The sequence below is a fragment of the Mustela nivalis genome (genome assembly GCF_964662115.1).
Source record: "Mustela nivalis genome assembly, chromosome: 6".
NCBI classification, from domain to species: domain Eukaryota; kingdom Metazoa; phylum Chordata; class Mammalia; order Carnivora; family Mustelidae; genus Mustela; species Mustela nivalis.
Genome location: NC_139025.1, coordinates 16,689,594 through 16,716,462, shown reverse-complemented (window position 1 = coordinate 16,716,462; position 26,869 = coordinate 16,689,594). Strand labels below are relative to the sequence as shown.

At 41.9% G+C, this 26,869-nt stretch overlaps 1 protein-coding gene across 41 annotated transcripts in view; it reads right to left on the bottom strand.

Annotated features, from left to right (window-relative positions):
* The window catches only part of TTLL5 (tubulin tyrosine ligase like 5), a 285,101-nt gene that overhangs the window by 8,580 nt on the left and 249,652 nt on the right, over nt 1-26,869 (bottom strand). For 2 of the 41 annotated variants that reach the window (XM_082733584.1, XM_082733598.1), the window contains one exon: nt 16,334-16,955. The exons of the other annotated variants lie outside the window; for them this stretch is intronic. In XM_082733584.1, coding sequence (XP_082589710.1) covers nt 16,882-16,955 — 74 coding nt within the window. In that variant the 3' untranslated portion in view covers nt 16,334-16,881. Of the gene's footprint in view, nt 1-16,333; nt 16,956-26,869 lie in introns of those variants that run through there. 41 annotated transcript variants of the gene reach the window in all.

Genomic DNA, 26,869 nt, shown 5'->3' with positions numbered 1-26,869 from the left:
AACTGATATATAGGAGGATTTTGTCTATTCTAGAACCTTAATTTCTAGCCTGATACAAATTCAGTCTCATTCCTCCCACAGCAGATACAGCATTCATTCAAAAAAGATGCCAGGGGACGCCTGGGTGGCTCAATTGGTTGGACGACTGCCTTCCGCTCAGGTCATGATCCTGGAGTCCCGGGATCGAGTCCCGCATCAGGCTCCCAGCTCCACGGGGAGTCTGCTTCTCCCTCTGACCTTCTCCTCGCTCATGCTCTCTCTCTCACTGTCTCTCTCTCAAATAAATAAATAAAATCTTAAAAAAAAAAAAGATGCCGGATATTAGTAATTCTTTGCCTAAAGATCAGCAGAAGAGCAGAATTTCAAGTACTTGAGGAAGGTAAATGGAAGGACCCTAGACCACTGACTTTCAAACTTATTTTTAGTGAAAAATACATCTTATATGAATACATACATAAATATCTTTTTGACCTAAACAGAAGTCTCACAAAACAATTCTTACTTTTATCACAGATGGACCCTCATTCTTTTTCTCTCTGTTCTATTCTGTTCCATTGCAGGAGGGATGGGAGAGAAGGGGAAGAAAGGGTTATGATCAGTGGCACGCTAGTGAAGGTTTAACAACTGGTTCTCTGTGGTAAAACGAACAAAGGCCCCAGCTTTGTGGTGTTGGCAGATTCCCACCACAGCCAAATTCAAGTAACCAACATGAGGAAGTTACCGAGTGTTCACAGCGTTGGGAAGACACATGCACCACTGGCTCTGGTGAGCTTGGTCATGACCCATTAACTGATTTGATGACCTTCTGTTTGCTTATGACCCCATCATTCACAAATTACTGTTCTTGAGTCTAGAAATTCAAACTCCTTAGTATTTCAGAGGAACTTGAGAGGGGCCAGTAGAAATTGTTTCCGGGAGTATTAAGGGAAAGCGCCCATGCTAGGGGATGACAAGATGCCAGGGCACTAGTTTGAGGGGAAACTACTTTGATACCCACTTGGCATCATCTGTCTTCAGCTTCCACCAAGCTGATCATCTTGGGAAAACGAGAGGTACCAAACAATAACTTTAGGAAAATTTCAATCTCCCTGAGATTCAGTTTATTTCTTGTAATATGGGAATTACAACTTGTGTACTTCACCAGATTAAGGGCTAAATAAATAATCCACACGCGGGTGTTCTGAAAATGATAAGGGACTCTTCAGGAAGGTATTCACACAAAAATGATTCAATTTAACAAAATTTTAATTACAGGTAATTAAATAATGTCATCTGAGCTCATCAATCATCCCCACCCTCTTGACTCTTCCTCCCCTCTGTGGGTCTCTGAGATTCTGAAATAACCAGTGCCTCTCAAGTCTGCCTCCTTGGATGGTTCCACTGTAGCCTCTTTCTTTTCTGTACTTGGCTGCCTTATTTATTTATTTTTTTTAAACATTCTTTCCCTCAGAGAATTTATCTGCTTACAGCTAAACTCTGGATCTGGCTTGAACTCTTCCCTGGTTTTGAGAAGACTTTTCTAGGTTGAATGTTCAGCCACCATGTCAAATTTGACTTTTAAAATACTCAGTGTTATCTGTCCCATCCAATACTCGGTGCTCTACTTCTGTCAATGGCACTTGTACTAGCCCAGTTACCAATGTTTAATTTAAATAACTTACAATCACTTCACCCATGAGCATGGCTACATTTCAACCATTAGCATGGCTATTATAAAAATAAAAAAAGAAGTGTTGGCGAGGGTGTGGAGAAAGGGAACCCTTGGGCACCGTTGGTAGGCATGTAAAATGGTGCAGCTGTATGGAAAACAATATGGCGGGTCTCCACAAAATTCAACATAGAATTACTACACGACTCAGCAACTCTACTTCTGGACATACATCTAGAAGAACTGAAAGCAGACTTGACCAGGCATTTCTGCACCTGTGTTCACAGCAGCATTACTCACAAAACTCAAAAGGCGGAAGCAAATCAACTATCCACTGACAGATGAATTCATAAATAAAACGTGGTACAGACATACAATAGAGTACTATTCAGCCTTCCAGGAAGGAAATTCTGACACATGCCACAACATGGCTGAACCTTGAAGACATTATGCTAAGTGAGATAAGCCAGTCACGGAAAGACAAATGCTGCATGATTCCACTTATATGTGATATTCAGAATAGTCAAATTCATAGAGACAGAAAAGAGAACAGGGGTTGCCAGGAGGTGGGGGAGAGGAGAATGGGGAGGGTTTTAGTTTTGTAAAAAAAAGTTCTAGAGATGGATGGTGGTGATGGTTGCACAAAAATATGGCTGTATGTATTTATTTATTTATTTTTTAAAGATTTTATTTATTTATTTGACAGAGAGAGATCACAAGTAGATGGAGAGGCAAGCAGAGAGAGAGAGAGAGAGAGAGGGAAGCAGGCTCCCTGCCGAGCAGAGAGCCCGATGCGGGACTCGATCCCAGGACGCTGAGATCATGACCTGAGCCGAAGGCAGCGGTTCAACCCACTGAGCCACCCAGGCGCCCCAATATGGATGTATTTAATCTACTGAATGGTACATTTAAAAATCGTTAAAGTGGTAAATCCTGTGTTAAGTGCCTTTTGCCACAATTAAAGAAGATAGTCAATCAAAGAAGCTAGTCCGTAGATATTGCCCTATCATTTACTCTGCTGTAGGTACCATATGAACTATTTATCACACACATTGTCTTATTTAACCCCATATTTGCACAGTTGCAAGGAAGCTCTGGGCTAAAAGTAGGGGAAATCTGTCTTTGTCTCCTAATATCCCTCCCCATCTGCCTGTGGTCTCTGCTCCCCTCACTTCCTTTGGAAAACAGCTCCCCACTTGCTCTATTCCAACCTGGTGATTATGGCCAGACTACGAATGCCAGGACCATACGCATTTTTTAAAAAAAATTCCAGTATAGTTAGCACATAGTGTTATATGAGTTTATACAATACAGTGATTCAGTGATTTCATACGTTTTCCCGTGCTCTTCAGGCCAAGTGCACTACTTAATCCCCTTCCTCTACTTCACCCATTCCCAACCCCCAACCTCCCCTCTGGTAATCTTCAGTTTGTTCTCTATAGTTCAGAGAGTCTCGCAGCCTCTTGATCACAAAAGCTGGCAGGTGATCCAGACCTGTCCAAGGTCCCCACCCCCCGGGGCCACAGCAACTGCCACAAGAGTTGGTCACATCATCCAAGCCAAGCCAAGCCAATCACAGCCCTTCCTCCGGATTTCTATATCCTAACATAAAAAGAGAAATACTGTTTGTACTCTGTGGTCATGAAACTGGAAAGAATTAAGGCTGAAGCTGCTCCAACTCTACCCTCCACTGATTGGCTCCAAGGAAGAAAACTCATAAAGAAGGAAGAGGGAGGTTTACAGAGCTGTGAAAAGAAATGGAAAGAGATGAAGATGGAGAGAAGGAACATGAGGCAGAGAGAGAGACAGAGCATAGGAAAGATCTCATGATGCTTAGCTAGAGTCACCCTAATTCTCTCTACTCAAGTGAGCCCACTTGAGTAGGTACACCTTCTCCTTATGTGTCTGAAAGATTTATCGCTGTAATGGAGTCTGGGTGCCCGCAGTGGAGGCTCCCCGGTCAGCACTGTTAGAATGAAGCTGAAGTTCTGAACGTGACTAAAATCAGAAGCGCGGAGACAGGAAACATGAACAGAAGAGAGAAACTCAAGGGTGAAACTGACCAGTGCACCCCTCAGAAGAAGGGTCCCTCTGGTCTTTGCTGAAGTCAAGTGCCGATCAGGCACTGGGCAGAAAATCTATCTTGGAACCGTGTCCTCTCCATCTTCTAAAAAGTCCCAGAGGAAGAAATAGACAAGTCGCAGCTGGAAAAGGAGATCGGAAGAAACATCCTCATGCGACTGCTGTGGTGATGAGGGGAAGCAACTCCACGTAAAGCCCCGGCACTCGGGGCGGAGCAGGTGCCCCATGGCTAGCAGCCCCTGCTGTCAGGAGTTTTCAAACTGCGATGACAAGAGGGGAGAACTGGAAAGCTCAGGCGCCCGCGTGAGGGGACACAGCGTGAGTTCAAAGGCTTTATGTGGGAACTAAAATTTCCTCTCTTCAATGCCTTTCTCTTTAAAAACTGTTTCTATTTGTGTTGTATTAAAAGTAACTCATGCACCTTCTATATACTAATAATGAAGCCGGACAAAAGGAAATCGAGAAAACAATCCCATTTATAATTGCACCAAAAAGAAGATACTTAGGAATAAACTTAACCAAAGCGACAGAAGACCTATACTCTGAAAACTTTAGAACATGAATGAAAGAAACGGAAGACGACACAAAGAAATGGAAAGACAGTCCATGCTCACGGACTGGAAGAGCCAGTATTGTCAAAACGTCCATTCTACCCAAAGCAACCTATACACTTAATGCATCCCTATCAAAATACCAACCGCATTTTTCACAGAACTAGAACAAATAATCATAAAATTTGTATGGAACCACAAAAGACTCTGAATGGCCAAAGTAATCTTGAAAAAGAACAAGACTGGAAGTAATCCATTCTAGATCTCAAGATATACTACAAAGGGGTAGGAATCAAAATAGTATGGCGTTGACACATAACCAGACACATAGATCAATGGAACAGAATACGAAACCCAGAAATAAACCCATGATTATATGGTTACTTCATCTATGACAAAAGAGGCAAGAATATGCCTTGGGAAAAAAAGCCAATCTCTTCAACCAATGGTGTTGGAAAAACTGGACAGCTACATGCAAAAGAATGAAACTGGACCACTTTCTCACACCATACACAAAAAGAAACTCAACATGGATTAAAGACCTAAATGCGAGACCTGGAGCCATAAAAATCCTAGAAGCAAGCACAGGCAGTAATGTCTCTGACATCGGCTGTAGCAGCATTCTTCTTGATGGCAAGAGAAACAAAAGCAAAAATGAACTACTGGGACGACCTCAAAATAAAAAGCTTCTGCACAGCAGAGGAAACAAAACAAGAAGACAACTGTGAGAAATTTGCAAATGACGTATACAGTGAGCGGTTAATATCCAAAAGACATAAAGAACTTATGTAACGCAATATGAAGAAACCTAAAGAATCCAATTAAAGGGGCGCCTGGGTGGCTTAGTGGGTTAAGCCGCTGCGTTCGGCTTGGGTCATGATCTCAGGGTCCTGGGATCGAGTCCCGCATCGGGCTCTCTGCTCAGCGGGGAGCCAACTTCCTCCTCTCTCTCTCTGCCTCTCTGCCTACTGTGATCTCTCTCTGTCAACTAAATAAATAAAATCTTTAGGGGCGCCTGGGTGGCTCAGTGGGTTAAGCCGCTGCCTTTGGCTCAGGTCATGATCTCAGAGTCCTGGGATCGAGTCCCGCATCGGGCTCTCTGCTCGGCAGGGAGCCTGCTTCCCTCTCTCTCTCTCTCTCTCTGCTTGCCTCTCCATCTACTTGTGATCTCTCTCTGTCAAATAAATAAATAAAATCTTTTAAAAATAAATAAATAAATACATCCACCCAGGCGCCCCTAAATAAATAATAAAAAATAATAAATAAATAAATAAATAAATAAAATCTTTAGAAAAAAAAAACTACAATGACCCATACCCTTGACACAAATAATACATTGTATGTTAATGAAATAAACAAAACAAACACAAACACCACAATGAGCTATCACCTCATACCTTGTCAGAATGGCTAAAATAAAAAACATAAGAAATAGCAGGTGTTGGCAAGGATGTGGAGAAAAAGAAACCGCCATGCATGGTTGGTGGGAATGCAAACTGGTGCAGCCCCCGTGGAAGACAGCATGGAGGGTCCTCAAAAATTAAAAATAGAAATACCATATGATCCAGTCATTCCACTACTGGGTATTTACCCAAAGAAAACAAAACCACTAATTTGAAAAGATACATGCACTCCTGCATTTGCTGCAATATTTACCATAGCCAAAATATGGTAGCGACCCAAGTGTCCACTGACAGATGAATGGATAAAGATGTGGTACAAACACACACACACGCACACGCATGCACACGAATATTACTTAGCCACAAAGAGGAAAGAAATCTTGCCATTTGCAACAATGTGGATGAATCTAGAGGGCATAATGCTAAGTGAAATAAGTCAGAGATACAAATACTATATGATTTCACTCATATGTGGATTTAAGAAACAAAACAAATGAATAAAGAAAAAAAAGAGACAAACAAAAAAAAACCTTAAATACTTTAATACTCTTAAATACAGAGAACAAACTGGGGAAATTCTCAGAAGGGAGGTAGGAGGGGGGATGGTTGAAACAGGGAAGGGGAGTAAGAGCACACTTTTGATGATGAGCAGAGTAATGTATAGAACTTTTTTTTTAAAAAAGATTTTATTTATTTATCTGTCAGAGAGAGAGCGAGCGAGAGCGAGCACAGGCAGACAGACTGGAAGGCAGAGTCAGAGCGAGAAGCAGGCTCCCTGCGGAGCAAGGAGCCCGATGTGGGACTCCATCCCTGGACGCTGGGATCATGACCTGAGCCGAAGGCAGCTGCTTAACCAACTGAGCCACCCAGGCGTCCCTGTATAGAACTTTTGAACCATTATACTGTACTCCTGAAACTAATATAACACCGTATGTTAACTATATTGGAATTAAAAAATTCTATGAATGACTGAAAAATAAAGGCATTTTTAAATAGCTTCTAACTACGAAAAAATAGTAATCCATGCACAAAATAAAAAAAAAAATCAAATAATACAAGAGGTATAGGGTTAAAAGTGTCTTCTACCTCAGACTCATTCCCAGTGTGTATGTGTGCGTGTGTATGTGCTTTTCAGAGCAGCCTATGCATATACAAATGTATATTCCTGCTCCCCTTTTTATACAAATGGGAACATAATCTTCAGTGGGCTTCGTGGGTATCTTTTATTTAACAATGTATCTCAGAAACTGTTCCATACCAACATAAACAACTATTTAAGGGGGAACTCTTTAGATTATCCATAGAATCACTATTCAAATCTAAAGGGACCTTTCTAGGGAGGGTCATCTTGTGAGATCCCTGTACTGTCCTGCTCTAGTTCCACAGCTTTGTGTAAGGAAAACTGAAAGAGACCTAGAATTGGTCTGTCATCTCATTATCGTGCAACCAGGAGATAACAGGAAACAGCTTCTTCCTCTCTTAAAACAAAGGGTCACCCAAAGGGGAGTTCTGATGAAGCAGGAGCCAAATTATTGAAGCTTAGTATTCAGAGGGGTTATTATAAGTGATAGCTTTTAGAATGTTCTGGAAGGTAAAGGGACAGTTTAACCTCACGATAGCATCATTGAAGAGGTCAAAAGGAGAGCTGTTGGTGAAAAGAAATCTGACTGTTCTTGGGAATAATGACAACTTTGCCACATAGACTCTGATTGTTAGAAAAACACGAGACAATCAAGCTGACGATGCCACTAATTTTAGAGCCTAAAGCTATTGGAATTCCAGCATACTTAGCGAGGAATCAGATGTCAGCTTGCAATCATGACAGAGCAGATGTCCTTTGGATCCTTTGAACTAAAGCGTGGGGTTCAACTATCACCCATCCTCCTCTTGTAGAGTTCTTCCTACTGGCTCTCAAAAGGCCCCTGCATATGTCTGTTAGATTGCGTTTGCCTCCAAACTCATTCATAGAGCCCATTAATCATTTTTCATTCCTCCTTGGATTTTCTACTATGTACCCCCTCTCTGGGATTATGGCTCCCCGCATGCCCTCCTCTAACCCGCTATCCCTTATCCCTCCTTTTTGTCTATTAACAATAAAAGAGAGAGTTGTTTCTCAACTCTTTACGACCTATGTTCTATCATCCAAGATTTTGTTCAGGTTTACTTTCTGTACCTTGTCTTATAAAAGCTGTTTCTTCTCACTTTTCCTACAGAAGATTATATTATGGTTTGCTATGCTTTTTTAATGACACATGCTATCTTCCCTCCTCTTTCCCTCTCATTCCCCTGCATACCCCCTTGGTATATACAGCCCTGGGTGAGCATCACTGTATTAGACACAGACAAGATTCACTGGGCCACTTCTCTTCAATCGCGTTCACAAAATCATCTTTTTTTCCACCCCTAGAAAACCTTGTCCTAAAGGTCAAGATTTTATTTTCCAGATCAGAACAATCTTAGCTTCACAGAATGATGAAGAATCTATCGGCCATACTACACCTCTATCAGCCAGGGTGCCATGTATTTGATGATGTTGAATCTACACATGTAAAATATGACAGTTTGCCCATCTGCTGACTTCTAATTTCTACTTTGTTAAAAACAAATCTAAACTAGTGTGGTGGTGCAGCTTTAAAGATGGCCTCTGGTGACTTCTACTTCCTGGTACCCATGCCCTCTGACATCCCCTCTGAGTAGGGACTGACTGGACTTACTGACTCACTTCTGACAAAGAGAATATAGCTGAAGTTATGGAGTATCCCTTCCAAGACCAAGTTATAAAAAGATTGTGGCTTCGTGTGGGTGCTTTCTCACTTTCTCAAGGATTGCTTGCCCAGGGAAGGCAGCGGCCATGTTGTAAGGCAGTTATATTAGTGTGGTAGGGCTGCCACAAGCAAATACCACACACTGGGTGGCTTAAACAACAGAAATTTACTTTCTCATCGTTCAGTTGGAAGATCAAGGTGTCAGCTGGTTTGGCTCCTTCTGAGGTCTTCCTCCTTGGTTTACAGATGGCCGTCTTTTCCCTGTGTCCTCAGAGTCTTTCACCGTGTGGGCGCCTCCCTGGTATGTTTTATGTTCCTCTTCCTATAAGGACACCAGTCGGGTTGGATTAGGGCCCATCCTCTCAACGTAGTCACCATTTCAAAGGCCCTATGTCCAAATACAGTCACATTCTGAGGTAATGGGGGTTAAGACTCAACATATGAATTTGGGAGTCACATTTCAGACCATAACAGCATGAAGAGGCCCAAGTGGAAAGAGGCCTGCCAACAACGATGTGAGTGAACTGGAGGTAGATTTCCCAGATGAACCTTCAGATGAGCTCCTAGCTCCTAGCCAACAGCTTGCTTACAACCTCATCAAGAGACTTTGAGCCAGAGGTATGCAGTTAAGCTAGGATGCCTGAGCCATAAAAAGTGTGATATAACAAATGTTTTTTGTTTTAAGCCATAAGTTTGGGGGTAAAATGTGTTATGGGTTTTACAATGTACTAGATGACTACTAACCACCAATGACCTCACATACCAACAAAGAAAAACCTGTATTAACTAGACTACCTGGGCAAAGAATATTGTAGCTACTTGAATTTATAGTTAATTGGGATTAAGGTCAAATTTTTCTTTGCTTCAAACCTTGCTGCAAATGAATCAGTTGTAAATTTTTTTTAATTTTTATTTTTTTGCCAAAAATAAGTCTTTGACGACTAGAGGTCAAGACTGCTCTAGGTGTCACCTGATAGTGAAAAACATCAATGCTGCAACATTTGCACATGCAATATGCCATCTAGTTTTCACAGCAACCCCATGAAGAAGACATGAAAACTATCCGAAGTCAGGAGCCAGGCAAGATTCAGGCATTCAAGATGCATCTCTAAATGAATGCTATTTCCATTTTATAGACAGTGAAACTGAGCCTAGGGAAGTTAACTAATTGTTTCAGATCACAGTTACTAAGTAGCATGTATAGTAACAGAACCTGAGTCCAGAATTTTTCCTACTGTATTGTGTCACCTTATATATTTGCTGTTTGCTGCTTTCTTCCTTCAAATGATAATGAAAACATTTAAAAAAACAAAATCAATCTGTTGTCAATAGAGACTTTTCCCCCAATGGTTCTATAGGAGCCCTGGCCAATTATCTCTAATGAGTTCTGATGCCTTTGGTAATAGTATTGATACTAATTATTCAATAGAACCTCTAGAAAATCAATTTCATAGTAGGGCTGCATATCTACATCACAGCAATCTTTGAAGTTTCCTGCCCCACCCTCTCTGCTACTCCTCCCCAGCCAAAATGGTCACGTTTCTATTTTTATAGGAAAGGATATTTGTGAAGTATTTTTTTTTTCTAGTAAAAATTCAACGTGAATGATTTCTCTAATCTGTTGACTAGGCCTTTAAAAAGTGATGTCCCAGGAGCCTGTGAAAGTAAATCAGAAGGAAGGAGATCTCACTGCCTTTTAGAATTGGAAGGGTCTGGCCCATAGTGCTGACAGATGGGGAGGTGGAATTAAGCCCTCGCATCCTAGTAGTGGTTTTAGGACCCAGAAAATTCATGAATGATCAAAAACTGCCAACTGACTGGTACAGAAGATGTAGAAAATACATTTCATTTGTTCGACAGCCTTATCTGATGGTGCTAGGCTACCTTGGCTACAACCAGCTACCTGACTGGAGGCTCTGTGTCTCTATCATTCGTCTACCTCCTACAGTATAGCTAGAGAGATGTTTTGTTTTTTCCTTTTCTCAGACTAAAAGAGTGTTTGAAAGCATCTTGTCCACTTCCCTCATTTTTAGGGGGGAGCTAATACACAAAGAGATGGTGTGCCCACACTTGGGAAAATATATAAAAATCCTGCATTTTAGTGTCTCAACAACACTGGGACTTGCAAAGATTATACCAAATCAGAATTATCCAGGTTGTAAAGTACATGGAATATTTCATATTAAGTCTTCATCATTTAATCTGTACAAACATCTTTTTATTTTATTTGTGTATTCATTTGAAATGAAAATATTTGAGACTCTAAGTCTGAACTTTCCTTTTTGTGGATTGTACAAATAGAAATGTGATTATGGCATAGATATTTATTTTAAAAATTAAAAATCTTTAAAATCTATTCACTTGAGAGAGACAGAGAAAGCACAAGCAGGGGGAGAGGCAGAAGCAGACTCCCCACTGAGCTAGGAGCCTGATGTAGGGCTTGATCCCAGGACTCCGAGATCATGACCCAAGCCGAAGGCAGATGTTTAACCAACTGAGCCACCCAGGCGCCCCTAGCATAGGTGGTTTTAAAAGGTGAAATTTTCTTCTTCTACAATTTGTTAATAGGTTTATAGTATATATTTTTTAAAATGTGGTATTGGATCATCTCCAAAATTGCCTCTTCTGTTTCCAGATGGTAGACCCCGGACACAGGAGGATTCAAAACTAATTTTAATATGAAACGTATCTATTATGAGTGTCTGACTCAGTTAAGAAAAGTTATCTATTTAAAAAATAATCATCTTGGTAAGACTGATGATTCACAGACCTGTACCCCTGAAACAAATAATATATATGTTAATTAAAAAATAATCATCTTGGGGCACCTGGATGGCACAATCAGTTAAGCAAAACTAGGTTTTGGTTTGGGTCGTGATCTCTGAGTCATGGGATCGAGCCCTGCGTTGGACTCTGCAGTCAGTGTAAAGTCTGCTTACGGTTCTCTCTCTCTCCACACTGCATGTGCTCCCTAAAATAAATAAATCTTAAAAAAAAAAAAAAAGCCATTTTAACACATTTCAGAATGCACTGTATTTTTTTTTTTTTAATTTGACAGACAGAGATCACAAGTAGGCAGAGGGGCAGGCAGAGAGAGAGAGAGAAGGGGAAGCAGGCTCCTCGCTGAGCAGAGAGCCTGAATGTGGGACTTGATCCCAGGACTCTGGGATCATGCCCCGAGCCAAAGGCAGAGGCTTTAACCCACTGAGCCACCCAGGTGCCCCAGAATGCACTGTATTTTAATGAGTCACCAGAGCTCTCTTCTCAGTGGGTCAAACAAGGTTACTCATGGTGATGAGGCCATCAGTGATCATTTTCCATCAACATTAGGAAAACAGCTATGAGTTATGATGGGTGTAGAAAACAAAAGCTAGTCTCATTTTCTCATCATCCCGCACCACTCTGTTCAGTCAGTCAGGACTTAACTTCCCTGCCTGGACTGCTAATGGCTTACTGGCCAAGGAGAACATTGGTTTTTAACTGGAAGTGGTATCAGGGGTGGTGAGGCTATCAAAATTCACTGTTTAAAAACACATGCTTCTACTCTCTACCACTGGTAAACGGGATTTGGGGCCTCACAAGGGATTTTGAAAGGCGTACTTTTGGTAAAAGGTGATTTTTATACATTTCCACAATGATGGGTCACTGGAGACAAATCTGATACCATTGGGGCACTCTAGACACAACACGATAGCACAAGTTCACCAATGAACAGAAACCTACTGAGTATCTGTCTATTACTGTTTTCTCCTGGGACTCAAGATGCTGCTCTACAGAAATAAATTTTAGTTAAAAGATGATTTTACGTTTTTCTTTTTGATGAGTGCTGAATGACTGGGATGAATGAAAAGCAGGTGTAAGCAAACAACTATATTCCGAAAATGGTCAATTCATAAGATATGGGCCCATTCACCCTAGTTTGCTACTGAGTCAACTCTAGAAGATGTCTGTATACATGTATACATTTCTGTATCTTTTTAAACAATTAGTAAGTAGTGGATTTAACATTTTTAGCTTATCAAAGATAGGTATTTGATTATATGTTTGTTCCCCTCCCCAAATAAATTTCTGGGTGAAGGAATACAGCTCCTGAACACCAGGGAAAAGTTCACAGCAAAAATGGCATGGAGTTCAGGTTTCCTCTGAGAAGTCCAATGGGCAGAAAGTATAGAAATAGTTACTAAAAAAATCCCATAATTTACAGGATATACACACTTGATCTTAACACTGTCCAGAGACAGACTTGGCAAGTGACATCAATTCCTGATCCCCCTGGGAGTTTATAAATCTAGTGGAAGAGGCCAACAAGTCAAATAAAATATTTTAGCAAATTCTATGACAGAGGGAGGCAAAGGATGCTACGGGAGTTGATGGTAAGAGATGGAAGTGGGCATGTAGTCAGTGAAAAGTTCTGGAAATGATGACAAGATCTGGAGGTGGAAGCAGGGGCCAGAGTCAGCCAAAAAGAGACCCGATTTCCCTGAATGAAGAAACAGTGCCTACAACAGTACGGGAGTTTGAGACAATGTGGCAAGTGGCCTAGAAAGACTGGAATGTCAAGGTTCCTGCTGGGGGAGTGGTAGAAAATACACAGTACAGAAGAGAGAAGACCATGAAGGCCTTGGGTTACCCACTGCACTTAGAAGGGAACTTTTGAAGACTTTTAGTGGGGGCAAGTGCTCATAATTTAACTGTTGTTAACAGATCACTTGATGAGCAGCGTGGAGGACAACGCAGGATGAGCCTGAGGGTGAAGATACCCATGTGGAAAACATGGTAGTAATTCAAACAAAAGTGTTACATGTCTGAACTGAGCTGGAACTATGGTCAGCTGACTATGGTTTGTCTTTGACTTTGACTCTGTCTTTGTCTTGGACTCCGGAATCCTGTCTTTGGTACTGTCCCATAGTTGCAGCTGACTCTGGACTGAGGCAGTGGCAATGAGGGAGACCGGACACAAGATCTGAGAGGTTTAGGTGAGAAATAGAATAAGAGATAACGAACAGGATATGTGGGGTGAGGAGACCAGCTAGAAAGATTCTTAAGGTTTCTGGTTTCAGGTGAACAGGGAGGGACAGCAGAAGGGGTGTGTCTGAGAAGATGGGGAGTTGAGCTTGGGATGTGTTGGGTTTGAGAGGACTGTGAGACACTTAGGAGAGATGTCTACAGGCAGCCGAGACATATAGATCCCAAGAGGAGTCTGGGCTGGGGCAGGGCTGCGGCATACAAGTTTTTTTGGTCTCTAATACAGGACCCCCAGAACTGTGAAGTGCATAACCAATCTGAGAAGTCATAGGTGACAGCCCTGGCAGAAGGTACAGGTCTGAAATTAGTGCAGGTCAAATATAGATGTCAGCTGGAACTATGGGACAGTACCAAAGACAGGATTCCAGAGAATGAAAATTCACAAGCAAGCAAAGGATGAAAAGCTTTACAAAAGAGAGTAAGGTGAGAAAGGAAAAAGTCAACATTACCAAAAACTCAGTATCAGTAAAGACTGACACTTTAAATATGTGGGTGGTATTTCCCTGAACTGAGTGATAAAGTAAACCATTCTTCTTATTCCTCATAAGATATATTATTAGCCATACTTATTTTTTTCTAACTAAGGCTAGGATTGTCTGGCTAAAATTGCTCTTAGCCAGAACTTAATTTCAGTCTCAATATTTCTATCAGCGACTGCTACTTTTCAAGGTACTAAAAGTACGTCTTTGCCTGATCCTATTTTCACATTCTTTTCCCCTCCTAAACCTCCCATGCGACCCCTGATCCAGTTGTTTCTTGAATTTTCTTTCATGTTTTACTTCTTTTACTGCTGTGAGTCCCTGTTCTCTCTGCATTTTCTCAGTAGATATTTAATTAATATTTCTCAAAATATAAATTTGTAATCATTCTTTGCCTCACTCTATAAAATCTGGAATTCCATTTTTCCTAGTATATATGCTTTAGTTTCTGAATTCAGAGTAGGGATCTTGTGATTTATTCAGTTATTCCTTATGAGAACCTAATAGTAGAAAATTCCTACCATACCCCCAAAGCCCGTACGAACACGCTGACCGTCTGAAAGGTGGAAGTTGAAAAGAGAAGTTCCACACAACTTTTTAAAAACTCTAGTCAAAAGCCTGTGTTGGTCTGAATAACTGCTTTGGCTCTTTTAAGTGCAGTTTTTAAAACTAGAAGTCACCTTGCCGTATGTGAAACTATGTTTCTTTCCCCCAGGAATGAGATTTGGAAGTTGAAAAGTGAGTTTTGGGGCGCCTGGGTGGTTCAGTCGTTAAGTGTCTGCCTTCAGCTCAGGTCATGATGCCCGGGTCTTGGGATCAAGCCCGCATCAGGCTCCCTGATTGGCTGCAAGCCCGCCTCTCCCTCTCCCACTCCCCCTGCTTGTGTTCCCCGCTCTTGCTGTGTCTCTCCCTGTCAAATAAATAAATAAAATCTTAAAGAAAAAAAAAAAAGTTAGTTTCAACTGAGGCTGGCAAACACACCAGGCACGTGACAGATGACAGATCTCTACTTCATTTCTCAAAGTGTCAAGATGTTAATCAGCACTATAGGACCAAGGGTCCTAGTGTTAGATAAATTCAAGAAACGCTGGGTGAGAAACAAGTTTCTTTATTGAAAGACTCCTCAGATGTAGAAATATAAATATAAATATATATATGTATATATATATATATATATCCTTAAAAAATGGCATAGCATAAATGGAATTTCTCAAATTTATATGACTTCGAAGACTTGCATTTTGCAGAACACCCCGGAAAACACTGCTGTAATTTTGCAGATGAGGGTCCTGACCCCAGTGAGGTTTGGTGACTTGCCCAAGATCATACAAATAGTTAGCAGCAAAGCTGAGATGACAGTCAGTTCCTCTGATTTTTAAATTGCTCCTTTTGGGGCACCTGGGTGGCTCAGTGGGTTAAAGCCTCTGCCTTCGGCTCAGGTCCTGGGATCTAGCCCTGCATGGAGCCCTGCATTGAACCTGCATCAGGCTCTCTGCTCAGCAGGGAGCCTGTTCCCCCACCCTCCAACTGCCTGCCTCTCTGCCTACTTGTGATCTCTGTCAAATAAATAAATAAAATCTTTTTTTAAAAAATTGCTCCTTTTTCCATTATACCGCACTGCTGGTATGCTACTTCCTTTTTATTTGAAACTGTTCATGGAGCGCAGACCCAAAACTGATAGTACTGGCCCAAAGAAATTTGCACCTCTGGGACTTAAGAGATTCCTCCCACAACAATGAGAAGATCTCTCCAGGGGTCTGTCAGCTGCTCTGTGGCCATGAAATGGGCTGTGGGGGTGGGGAGGGTGCATGGGAGGAGAAGCTCCCTGGGATACTTTAGGATGCTTAAAAGAAAAATGGATTTATGCCGAGGATAATTCCTGGAACAGATGTGAAACCAAATACTTCATCTCACAATCCAGCCCCCGCCCTCTCTGAAAGGGAAATGAAATAGTAGGATTAACCTGCTCCTCATCAGATCATGCTTTGTTTCTTTCAAAAATCCCATGACCCGGGCAGATTCCATTTCCTGCTACTCCCCTTCCTCCAGGGAGAGGGGAGAGCCCAGGAGGGAGACGAGGCTTTCCTTAGGCTCTGTAAGCGCCAGGAGCACGGGGAGTGGGGATTAGAGAGACACACGTGACAGTAAGTCACACGCTACCACGCGCTGTTACCCCCTAGTTTCCAGCTGCATTTCTCGGTCCACACGCCATCAGGAGGTATCCTTTCGCAAATATAACCAACATGTCAGTACACGGATAAACTCATCATTTTGGGAACGGAGAGAAATTAGAATGAGTTAGATCTAGGGCTCTGTGAAAAAAGTACATATCGAATGAAAAGTGACTCATTTTGGGGGTGGGGAGGCATAAAATTCACGGTTTCTGAGAGAAATAGATGAAATTTTATTACTTTTATTTTTTAAAGATTTTTAAGATTTTTTTAAGTGAACTCCACACCCAATGTGGGGCTCGAACTTACAAGCCCGAGAACAAGAGTGGCACGTGCTACTGAGTGAGTCAGCCAGGTGTCCCAACATGGATGAAATTTTAATTAAGTTGTAATGTCCTGACCAGGTAATGACAGAGCGAAGCAAAAATCCGATGTACAATATACATAATTACCACCAAGCCAGCTGTGCAGTGCTTCCAAGGGATTTGATAATCCACATGCCAGAGCGTGATCGCTTCTCTAAGAGCCAAAAAGCACGGGAGGTTTCTCACGGTCTGTACCTAGCAGCGAAATGCTCTCCCTGGTGAGCCTGCCCACTAGGCCAGGATCTTGGGGGTGTCAGCAGAGGTGACTTTCTCTTCAGGCCAGGCTTGGCTGGCAAGTGTGCTCTGCCAGAGAGCTCTGGTGCCCCAGGGCGATGAACGTCAAGAGCTTCCCGGCACGCCAGGAGCTGGGTCACTCGAGGTGTCTCGAAGAATCACCTTTCAAAGCCAAGCCACTTGTTCGCCCCTATCACAGGCGGGCAACATGACAGTGTGATGCGAGCGGTGCCTGTGGATGGCAGAATTAAGGGGATTAACAATGGGACAGAAGCAATTGGCGGCACGGCTAGCCCCATTCTCAGCTGCTCTGTTTTGGATTTGGAGCACGAGGGGAAGCTTAAGGCTCCCAGACTAGAGTTAAGGTCCTCCTTGCTCTGTGCTGACTAAAGCCCCAAAAATGCTCTGGAGCCTGATACCTTTCCAAACGGGAAAAAAGCAAAAGAGGCCAGGCCCAGGCACAGCTGCTGTCCCCGAGGCACACCACCTTACTTGGGAACGTCAAAGACCAGGGCCAGAGCGGCGCGCAGGCCTCTCCCTGTTCATGACCTTACAGCACACCCCGTACAAAGGGGACAAATGTTTGCTGACTTCATGAACCAGAGGCACTAAATAAGTACTTACTAAAAAACCTGGCTCTCTGAGAAGTATACAACTTGCTTACACTGAAGGCTTTTTTTGTCTTTTTACTTTTTACTATTACACTTTTTTAAAGATTTAAGATCTATTTCACATGCTAATAAAATTCACCCATTTCAAGTGTATAGCTCAGTGGTCTTCTATCACCACAACCTAACTTTAGAACATTGTCACTGTCCCCAAAAGGAAACCTCTGTGCCTCTCGGCAGCCGCTCCCCAAACGCCCTTCTCCTCACCTAGCCCTAGGCAACCACTGATCTACTTCCTGTAGATGATTTGCCTATTCTGGACATTTCACGTGAATAGATTTATTCAGTATGTAGTGGCTTTACATCTCCAAGGTCCATTCATGGTGTAGTCTGTATCAGTACTTCATTCTTTTTGACAGCTGAACAGTATTTGTTGAATGGATATACCACAGTGTGTTTAACCATTCATTATCTGATAGACGTTCACGTTGCTTCCCTGTTCTGGCTAATGAGGAATGCTGCTATGAATATTCACATGCAGTTTTTAAGATTTTATTATTTATTTGAGAGAGCGCAAGAGAGAGCACAAGTTGGGGACAAGAGCGGGGGCTGGGGATGGCAGGGAGAGGGAGAAGGTTTTGTTTATTTATTTATTTATTTATTTATTAATTAAGTAGGCTCCATAGCCAATGTGGGGCTTGAACTCATTACCCTGAGATCAAGAGTCACACGCTCTACTGATGGAGCCAGCCAGGTGCCCCATGTACAGTTTTCAGGTAGACAGTGTTTTCGTTTCTCCTAGACACACATTTAGGAGTCAAATGCTGGGCCCTAGGGTAACTCTATGTTACTGTTTGAGACACTGCCAGACTCTTCTGCCAAAGCTGTCTCACCATCTTACATTCCCACCAGCAAAGCATGAGAGTTCCACTGTCTGTATGCTCAAGGACACTTATTGGTTATCTGTCTTGATTGCAGCCATCTAGTGGGTGTGAAGTGGCATTTCGTTGGGGTTCTTAATTGAGTTTCCCTGATGCCTAATGATGCAGCTTTTCAGGTGCTTATGGTCCATTTGGAGGTGCTTATGGTCCATATGGTCTTCTTTGGAGGCATGTCCAAATGCTTTGTGCATTTTTAAAATAGGGTTCTCTTTTTATATGAACTGTATGAGATATGTATATATTCTGTAGTTAAGTCCCTTGCCAGATACATAATTTGCAAATATTCTCTTTTGTTCTATAGGCTGTCTTTCACTTTCTTGATGGCACCTTTTTATAAAATTTATTTTTTTAAATTTTGTTTTATTTAAATTCAATTAATTAACAGATGGTGTATTCTCAGTGTCAGAGGTAGAGTTCGGTGATTCATCATCTCTTAGGACACTGAGTGCTCATTATGTCAAGTGCCCTCTTTATGCCCATCACTCAGTTACTCCATCCCCCCTTCCGCTCCAGCAACCCTCAGTTTGTTTCCTATGATTAAGAGTCTCTTATGGTTTGTCTCCTCCTCTGATTTGGTCTTGTTTTATTTTTCCCTCCCTTCCCCTATGATCCTGTTTTGTTTCTTAAATTCCACATATGAGTGAAATCACATGATAATTGTCTTTCTCTGACTGACTTTTTCGCCTAGCATAACACCCTCCATCCATGTCATTGCAAAGGCTAAGATTTCTTTTTGTTGTTGATGGCTGAGTAGTGTTCCATTGTATATATATATATATACTAGATCTTTATCCATTCATCTGTCAGTGGACATCTGGGCTCTTTCCATAGTTTGGCTCTTGTGGACACTGCTGCTATAAACATTGGGGTGCACACGCCCTTTTGAATCACTACATTTTTTATCTTTGGGGTAAATTCCTAGTAGCACGATTGCTGGGTCATAAGGTAGCTCTATTTTCAACTTGTTGAAGAACATCCATAGCATTTTCCGGAGTGGCTGCACCAGCTGGCATTCTCACCAACAGTATAAAAGGGTCCCCTTTCTCCACATCCTTGCCAACATCTGCTGTTTCCTGACTTGTTAATTTTAGCCATTCTGACGGTGTGAGGTGGTATCTCACTGTGGTTTTGATTTGTATTTCCCGATGCCGAGCGAGGCTGAACATTTTTTCGTGTGTTTGTTGGCCATTCAAATGTCTTCTTGTCATACAGGAGCAATGTCTGTTCATGTCTTCTGCCTATTATTGACTAAATTATTTGTTCTTTGGGTGTTGAGTTTGGTAAGTTCTTTATATTTGTATACTAGCCCTTTATCTAATATGTCGTTTGCAAGTTATCTTCTCCCATTCTGTTGGTTGTCTTCTGGTTTTGTCAATTGTTTCCTTTGCTGCACAAAAGCTTTTTATTTTGACCAAGTCCCAATAGTTCATTTTTACCTTTGTTTGCCTTATCTTTGGAGGCATGTCTAGCAAGAAATCACTGCAGCCAAGGTCAAAGAGGTTGCTATCTGTGTTCTCCTCTAGGATTCTGATGGACTCCTGTCTCACACTGAAGTCTTTCATCCATTTTATTTTTGTGTGTGGTGTAAGAAAATGGTCCAGTCTCCTTCTGCATGTGGCTGTTTACTTTTCCTGACACCATGTGTTGAAGAGACTGTTTTTTGTCCATTGGATATTCTTCCCTGCTTTGTTGAAAATTGGTTGACCATAGAGTTGAAGGTCCATTTCTGGGTTCTCTACTCTGTTCCATTGATATATGTGTCTGTTTTTGTGCCAGTACCATACTGTTTTGATGATGACAGTTTTGTAATAGAACTTGAAGTCTGGAATTGTGATGCCTTGGTGGCACTTTTTGAAGGACATGATTTTTGAATTTTGATGAAGTCTAACACCCGTTTAATTTTTGTTGCTTGTGCTTTTTGATGTCATATCTAAGAAACTGTTACCTAACCCAAGGACACGAAGATTTACTTCTATGTTTCTTCTAGGAATTTTAGTTTTAACACTTACATTGGATCTTTTATCAATTTTGAGTTAATTCTGTGTATGGTATGAGGAAGGAATCACACTTCATTCTTTTGTATATGGACAGCCAATTGTTCCAGTACCACCAGTCTCTTCAACCCTAAGTTAAAAAGACCATTGTTTCTTCTTGGCACCTTTGTGGAAAAGCAACTGGCCATACACAGATGCATTTATTTCTGGACTCTCAGTGCCAGTCCATTGATCTGTCCTAAGCCACACTGTCTTGATTACTTTATTCGTATTTATAGCTTTGTACTTATTGTTAGTTTTAAGTCCTGTTTAAAATTCTCTGACTCATTATTACCAGGATCCAGCTGTATTCTTTTTGGAGAATCAAGGCAAAGACCTGAAGCACAAGAAGCATTTCTTTAAATGCAACAGGGGTCGTTAATAACCTCTTTCAGTTTCTGAAGTAGCTGTACTGTGGGCAAAACCTTAGGAAGACAATACACATGAAAAGAATTTAGTGTTGAATAAAGTTAAACTTACAACAAGGTTAACCTGCATAATTTGAGAATACATAATCATTCTGCTATAGAAAAATCAAGAGCAAATAATGACTAGTTCATGTAAATGAATGTGCTATACTGTCAATTTATACTGTGTTTAGAGAAAATTTATCATTTTAATTAAGAAATGAATTCATAGGGTTCCTTTTTTTTTCTCTATGCCTCATTTTTACCCCATTGTAATGACCTTTCTTCTAAGAAGATGGGGACTCTCTTGTGTTCCTGAAACCTCCAGGTATCAGGTACTTTCAAGCCCCCACATACTAAGAGCAAGCCCTAGGTTAAGGAACGGTGTTCTTCTCGGCAGAGTCAAGAAGCTGGTGGAGAAGGGCTGGAGAAAGGTGATGAATTCCATCCAGCAGGGGAGGAGACTATGGAAAGGAAACGTGTTGTGACAGAAACTAATGGATGTTTCTTCACATCTATTCTCCCCTCATGCCTCAATAAGAAATTCTCAGAGAATCTGAGAGAGAGGCAGTGTGCGCAGCCAAAACACTCGTTTGCTGCTAGGAGAAGTGGGCCTGGGGTCCAGGGTCAGCCAGCGATGGATTAGTTGGAACTGCTGGGCTTCCAAGGAAGCTTTTTAAAAAAGTGGGCCAATTTAGGGGCACGTGGGTGGCTCAGTTGGTTAAAGCCTCTGACTTCAGCTCTGGTCATGATCCCAGGGTCCTGGGATCCAGCCCCATATTGGGCTCTCTGCTCAGCAGGGAGCCTGCTTCCCCCCCCTCTCTCCGCCTGCCTCTCTGCCTACTTGTGATCTCTGTCTGTCAAATAAATAAATAAAATCTTAAAAAAAAAAAAAAAGTGGGCCAATTTAGCCGGAACCTGTCTTTTGCCCTTCCTCCCAACCCCTCTTCTTGCCTGGAACATGGACACAATGCCAGTAGGAACAGGAACCCTGTGACAAAAAAAAAAAAAAAAAAAGAAAGCCAATGCTTTAGGGTTGGTCGAGCAGAAGAGAGGAGCCTGGCTCCTCCATTACGTCTCAGAGGAGCTGTGCTAGCTGTCTCTGAACTTCTTGACATGGAAGAAAAATAAATTCTTCACTTATATAAGCCATTGATGTGCTGAGTTTCTGTTACCTGAAGAGAAAGCTCTTCTGTCCCCTCTCTTTCCCCTCAACCCTCCCACCTTCACCCCCCTCCTGCTGCACAGCTTCCTTGCTCCATTCTCATCCAAGCTCCCTCTGCCAGGCAGAACTGCTGCCCCTCCAGAGGTGTGGCAGGGAGTGTGGGCAAGCTTAGCACCTTCCCCAGCCCTCCCATCCGTGGGAGCAGAGGCACAAGCCCACCTTGATCCTTATCCTCTTCCTTCCCCCGTCGGGCTCCACCCAAAGAGGGAACATGAAGTGGCTGGAGGAAAGGCAAGCCCACCTCGCCCGCAGATGTCTCCACACTACCAGGAATTCCCTTGATTGACTGGAGATAACCACTGGACACTTCAGAGAGATTCCCAGACTGGAGAGTGGGGCTACCAGCCACCCAACTCCAAGCTGGGAACATGAAATCATCCTGACGGGCCTAGCGTTCTGATATGACTAGGCAGCTCCACAAGTTCTTGAAATAAGGCTGTCTGGCTTTGGATGTCAGCTCTGCCATTGACTGTGTGGCTCGAACAAGGTACCTCACTTCCCTCAGCCTCCGTTTGCTCATATGCAAACTAGAGAACAAAGCCTCCTTCTTCCATAGGGTTGAGAAGATGAACTGTGACAGCACCACAATGCTTAGCACAGCTGCTGGCACATGACAAGTGCTTGAGAAAATGGCGGACCACTGTCGCTGTTATTATACCGGTAAAGAGCAAGGGCTCTGAAGTCAAATCCGGATTCAAACCCAGCTTCCCCGCCCATCAGTTATGTGCACTGAAGCTGTTTCCTCGTCTCTGCCCCTTTGTTTTCTCTCAGTGAGGAAGAGAATGGCCGACTCATTCATCCATAAATACCTATTGCGGGCCTGCCTGACACCAGGTTTTCTGCTCTACTGGTGGCGTACGAAGGGAACGCTGCCACAGTCTAGTGAGGAAGACAGACACTACAGGAAAATCGCAAGGGACTTTAACAAATGCTCCAAAGGAGCGCTACCCAGGTCTCTGTAATGGGGACATGTCCTGTCAGAGAGTCCAGAGAAAGCAAATGCACGAGTGTGGGAGAAGAGCACGAGGGGTCAAACAGCATCTGCGGAAGCTCTGTGGACCCGGGGTGGTGTGGGGAGCTCAGAGACGGCCAGGATGGCTAGTGTGGAGAACACATGGAGGCAAGGCAATGTGACGTTGGGATGAAAGGTAGGCATGCCAGGTGAGACCTCTAACCTAGGTTTACCTTCATCTTAAGGGTAATGGTCAGCCTTTCTGAAGGGCTTTAGGTGGTGTGTGTGTGTGTGTGTGTGTGTCAGAAACAGTTTGCATTCTGAGAAGCTCAGCGCACAGTGATGTGGAGAATGGAAAGAGAGTAGGGATGGCTTGAGGGTTGATGGGGTAAGCTAGTAGCGTAGGTCAAAATGAGAATGTCTGGTGACTGGAGCTTGACTACTTGCCAGTAGGGAAACTGAATCCATGTTTCAAACTAGACACTTAAGTCACGCTTAGTTTTGGGGTCACTCTGAGTACTCTCTTGAATAAAGGCACAAAGGCAGGGGATTCACAGATCAACCAAAGCTACAACCATGGGCTTAGGCTGAATTCCCTGAATTAGATGATAGAGCTTGATAAACTCTTTGACTGTATCAAGACCCCTTTGTTTTTACCAGTTCCTCTTTCCTGAAGGTTATACTCTACTTGGCAGACCTCCTTTCCCTGTTCTCTGATCTCCCTATCACGACACCAAATGTCCTGAGAAGATGATGCTAACAGAGGAGTTATCCTAGTGTCAGGAACATGAGCTGCCCGATGGTTAACAAAATGAGAACATGGTCTTTGCCCCTTTCGTCCATTAGATCCTTACAGACTCCATCTCTTTTCTCATTTATGTAATGGATTCTTGGAGGAAGCAGATGAAAACGTGAGTGAGGAATGGCCTTAGGACTATTTACACCCAGAACCTGTGGTGTTCATGATATTCCTGGATTTACGGCAGACCTGAAGAGAACTATGGATTCCCCCACAACAGCAAAGGTCTCGAGGTTGAGCACAACATTCACTTAACCCAATGTGTATTTGGCCAGTGTCGGCTGGGAAAGACTCCAACAATGCTTTGCAGGAGTCCTACAACCCAGGACTATTTAGAGTGGAGCCCTGGATTGGTACCCACCTGAGAAAAATTTAGAATTCGAAGGTAGGCAGTTAAAGTCCATTATCGAAAATAGCCAGCAATTTTATGCCTGGTGAATCTAGTAATAATGAATTTGAGCTCATGCGTTAGAAGTCTTCTTTTCTTATTTAGTTTCTCTAGTAATTTATTTTTAATGTATTTTACAAAAGTACCAGTCCATGTAAGCCTGGAAAGGAAAATAACTAGAGCTCTAGTACGGATGGTTGGAAAAGCACTACTGTAGCCACAGCTAAAAATTCCCTGATTCCTCCCTCACTGAGATGACTGACAGCAAGGAAATTTTACTCATTAATACAGAAGACTGGAGATAAGTCGGAAAGGATGAGGAGCCACGGAAACATGAGTTTTAGTTCTCAAGGGCACGTCTTCTTCCCAGGCAGCCCGTATCTAATGACAGATCAACATAAAGTACGTACAAAAGTGGCATCCCAGCTACCTTATCACAACTTACAGCTCCCAAGGCTGGCTTTACGCTCCCTGTGGCACCAACTGAGACCACCCTTGTCACTGTGCCACAGCCCAACTTCTCCCACTGCCTGGTCCCATTCCCTTTCCCTTCCCTTCTATAGGAATTGATCCATTAATAAACCTCTTGCACACTAATTGCCATCTTAGAGTTTACTTTCTAGGGAACCTAACTTTTGACATTGTTTAACAATAACATGACCTCAAAGATCATAATGGGAACTAATGATAGCATGTGCTTTGAATTCTGATAGTAAGACCTACCATTTACTGAGTACCTATCATGTGCCAAACACTTTACTAGGCATATTACATACATAATCATTAGTCTTTTTAAAATTGTGGTAAAACACACATAACACAAATGAGATTGAGTCAGTGACCAAAAACCTTCCAACGTAATAGAAGGCCAAGACTAGGCAGCTTCACTGGTGAAGTCTACCAAACATTTAAGGAATTAATACCAATCTTTCCCAAACTCTTCCAAAATGCAGAAGAGTTCCCTCCTCTTCTATACACTTTCAAAGTCATTTTACAAGGCCAACATTACCTGGATACCAAAATCAGACAAGGCTACCACAAGAAAACTTCGGACCAATATCTCTGATAAATGTAGATGCAAAATCCTGAACAAAATAGTAGCGAACTGAATCCAGCAATGCAATAAAAGGATCATACCATGATCAGGTGGGGGATTTATTCCACACATGGACCAATGGAGCAATATATGCAAATCAATCAATGAGACACACCATACTAACAAAATGAAGGATAAACATTAAATTATGTGATTATCTCAACTGATGCATTAAAAAGCATTTGACAAAATTCACCATACATTTATGATAAAAACTCAACAAAGTGGGTAAAGAGGGACCATATCTTAACACAATAAAGGCCATATATGAAAAGCCCATAGCTGTCATCCTACTTAATTGTAAAGAGCTGACTGCTTGTCCTCTAAGATCAAGAACAAAACAAGGATGCCCATCCTTCCCACTTGTATTCAACAAGGTATTAGAAGTCCTAGCGAGACCCATACACAAGAAATAAAAGGCATCCAAATTAGAAAAGAAGTAAAACTGTCTCTATTAGTAGATGACATGATATTATACAGAAAGAACCTCAAGGACTCCACCAGAAAACTGTTAAAACTAATAAACAAACTCAGTAAAGTTTCAGGATACAGAAATCAACATACAAAAATCTGTTACATTTCTATACAGTAACAACAAACCATCATGAAGAGAAATTTAATTGCATTTACAATTATATCAAAGAGAATAAAATATCTAGAATAAATTTAACCAAGGAGGTGAAAGAGTTATACACTGAACACTATAAGACATTGATGAAAGAAAATGAAGAAGACATAAATAAATGGAAAATAATCCATGCTCATGGATTGGAAGAATTAATACTGTTAAGATGTCAATACTACACAAGGCAATCTACAGATTCAGTATAATCTTTATCAAAATTCCAATGGCATTTTTCACAGAAATAAAACAAACAATCCTAAAATTTGTATGGAACCACAAGAGACCCCAAAGAGCCAATGCTATCTTGACAAAGAACCAAGCTGGAGGAACTATGCTTCCTGATTTCAAATCATATTACAGAGCTTATTGTAATCAAAACAGTATGACATCTTGTATTGGCATAAAAACAGACATACTGACCAACAGAACAGAAGAAAGAACTAAACAAACCCAGGCATATGTGGTCAAGTAGTCTAGGACAAAGGAGCCAAGAATATACAATGGGGAAAGGACAGTCTCCAATAAATGGTGTTGGAAAAACTGGACAGCTACATATAAAAGAATGAAATTGGATCTCTATCTCCACCAGATACAAAAATTAACTCAAAAATGGATTAAAGACTTTAAAGTAAGACCTAAAACCAAAAAACTCCTAGAAGAAAACATAGGTGGTAAGTTCCTTAACATGGGTCTTGGTGATTGATTTTTTTTTGGATTTGACATCAAAGAAAAGGCAACAAAAGCAAAAATAAACACGTGTGACTGCATCAAACCCAAAAGCTTTTGTACAGTAAAGAGAACAATAAAATGAAAAGGCAACCTGCCAAATGGGAGAAAATATTTGTAAATTATATATCTGATATAGGGTTAATATCCAAAATATATAAAGTACTCATATAACTCAGTAATAAAAACAATCTAATTAAAAATGGCAGAAGACGGGCACCTGAGTGGCTCAGTCAAGCATCTGACTCTTGATCTCAGCTTAGCTCTTGATCTCAGGGTCATGAGTTCAAGCCCCGCACTGGGCTCCACACTGGACATGGAGCCTACTTAAAACAAAAATGGCAGA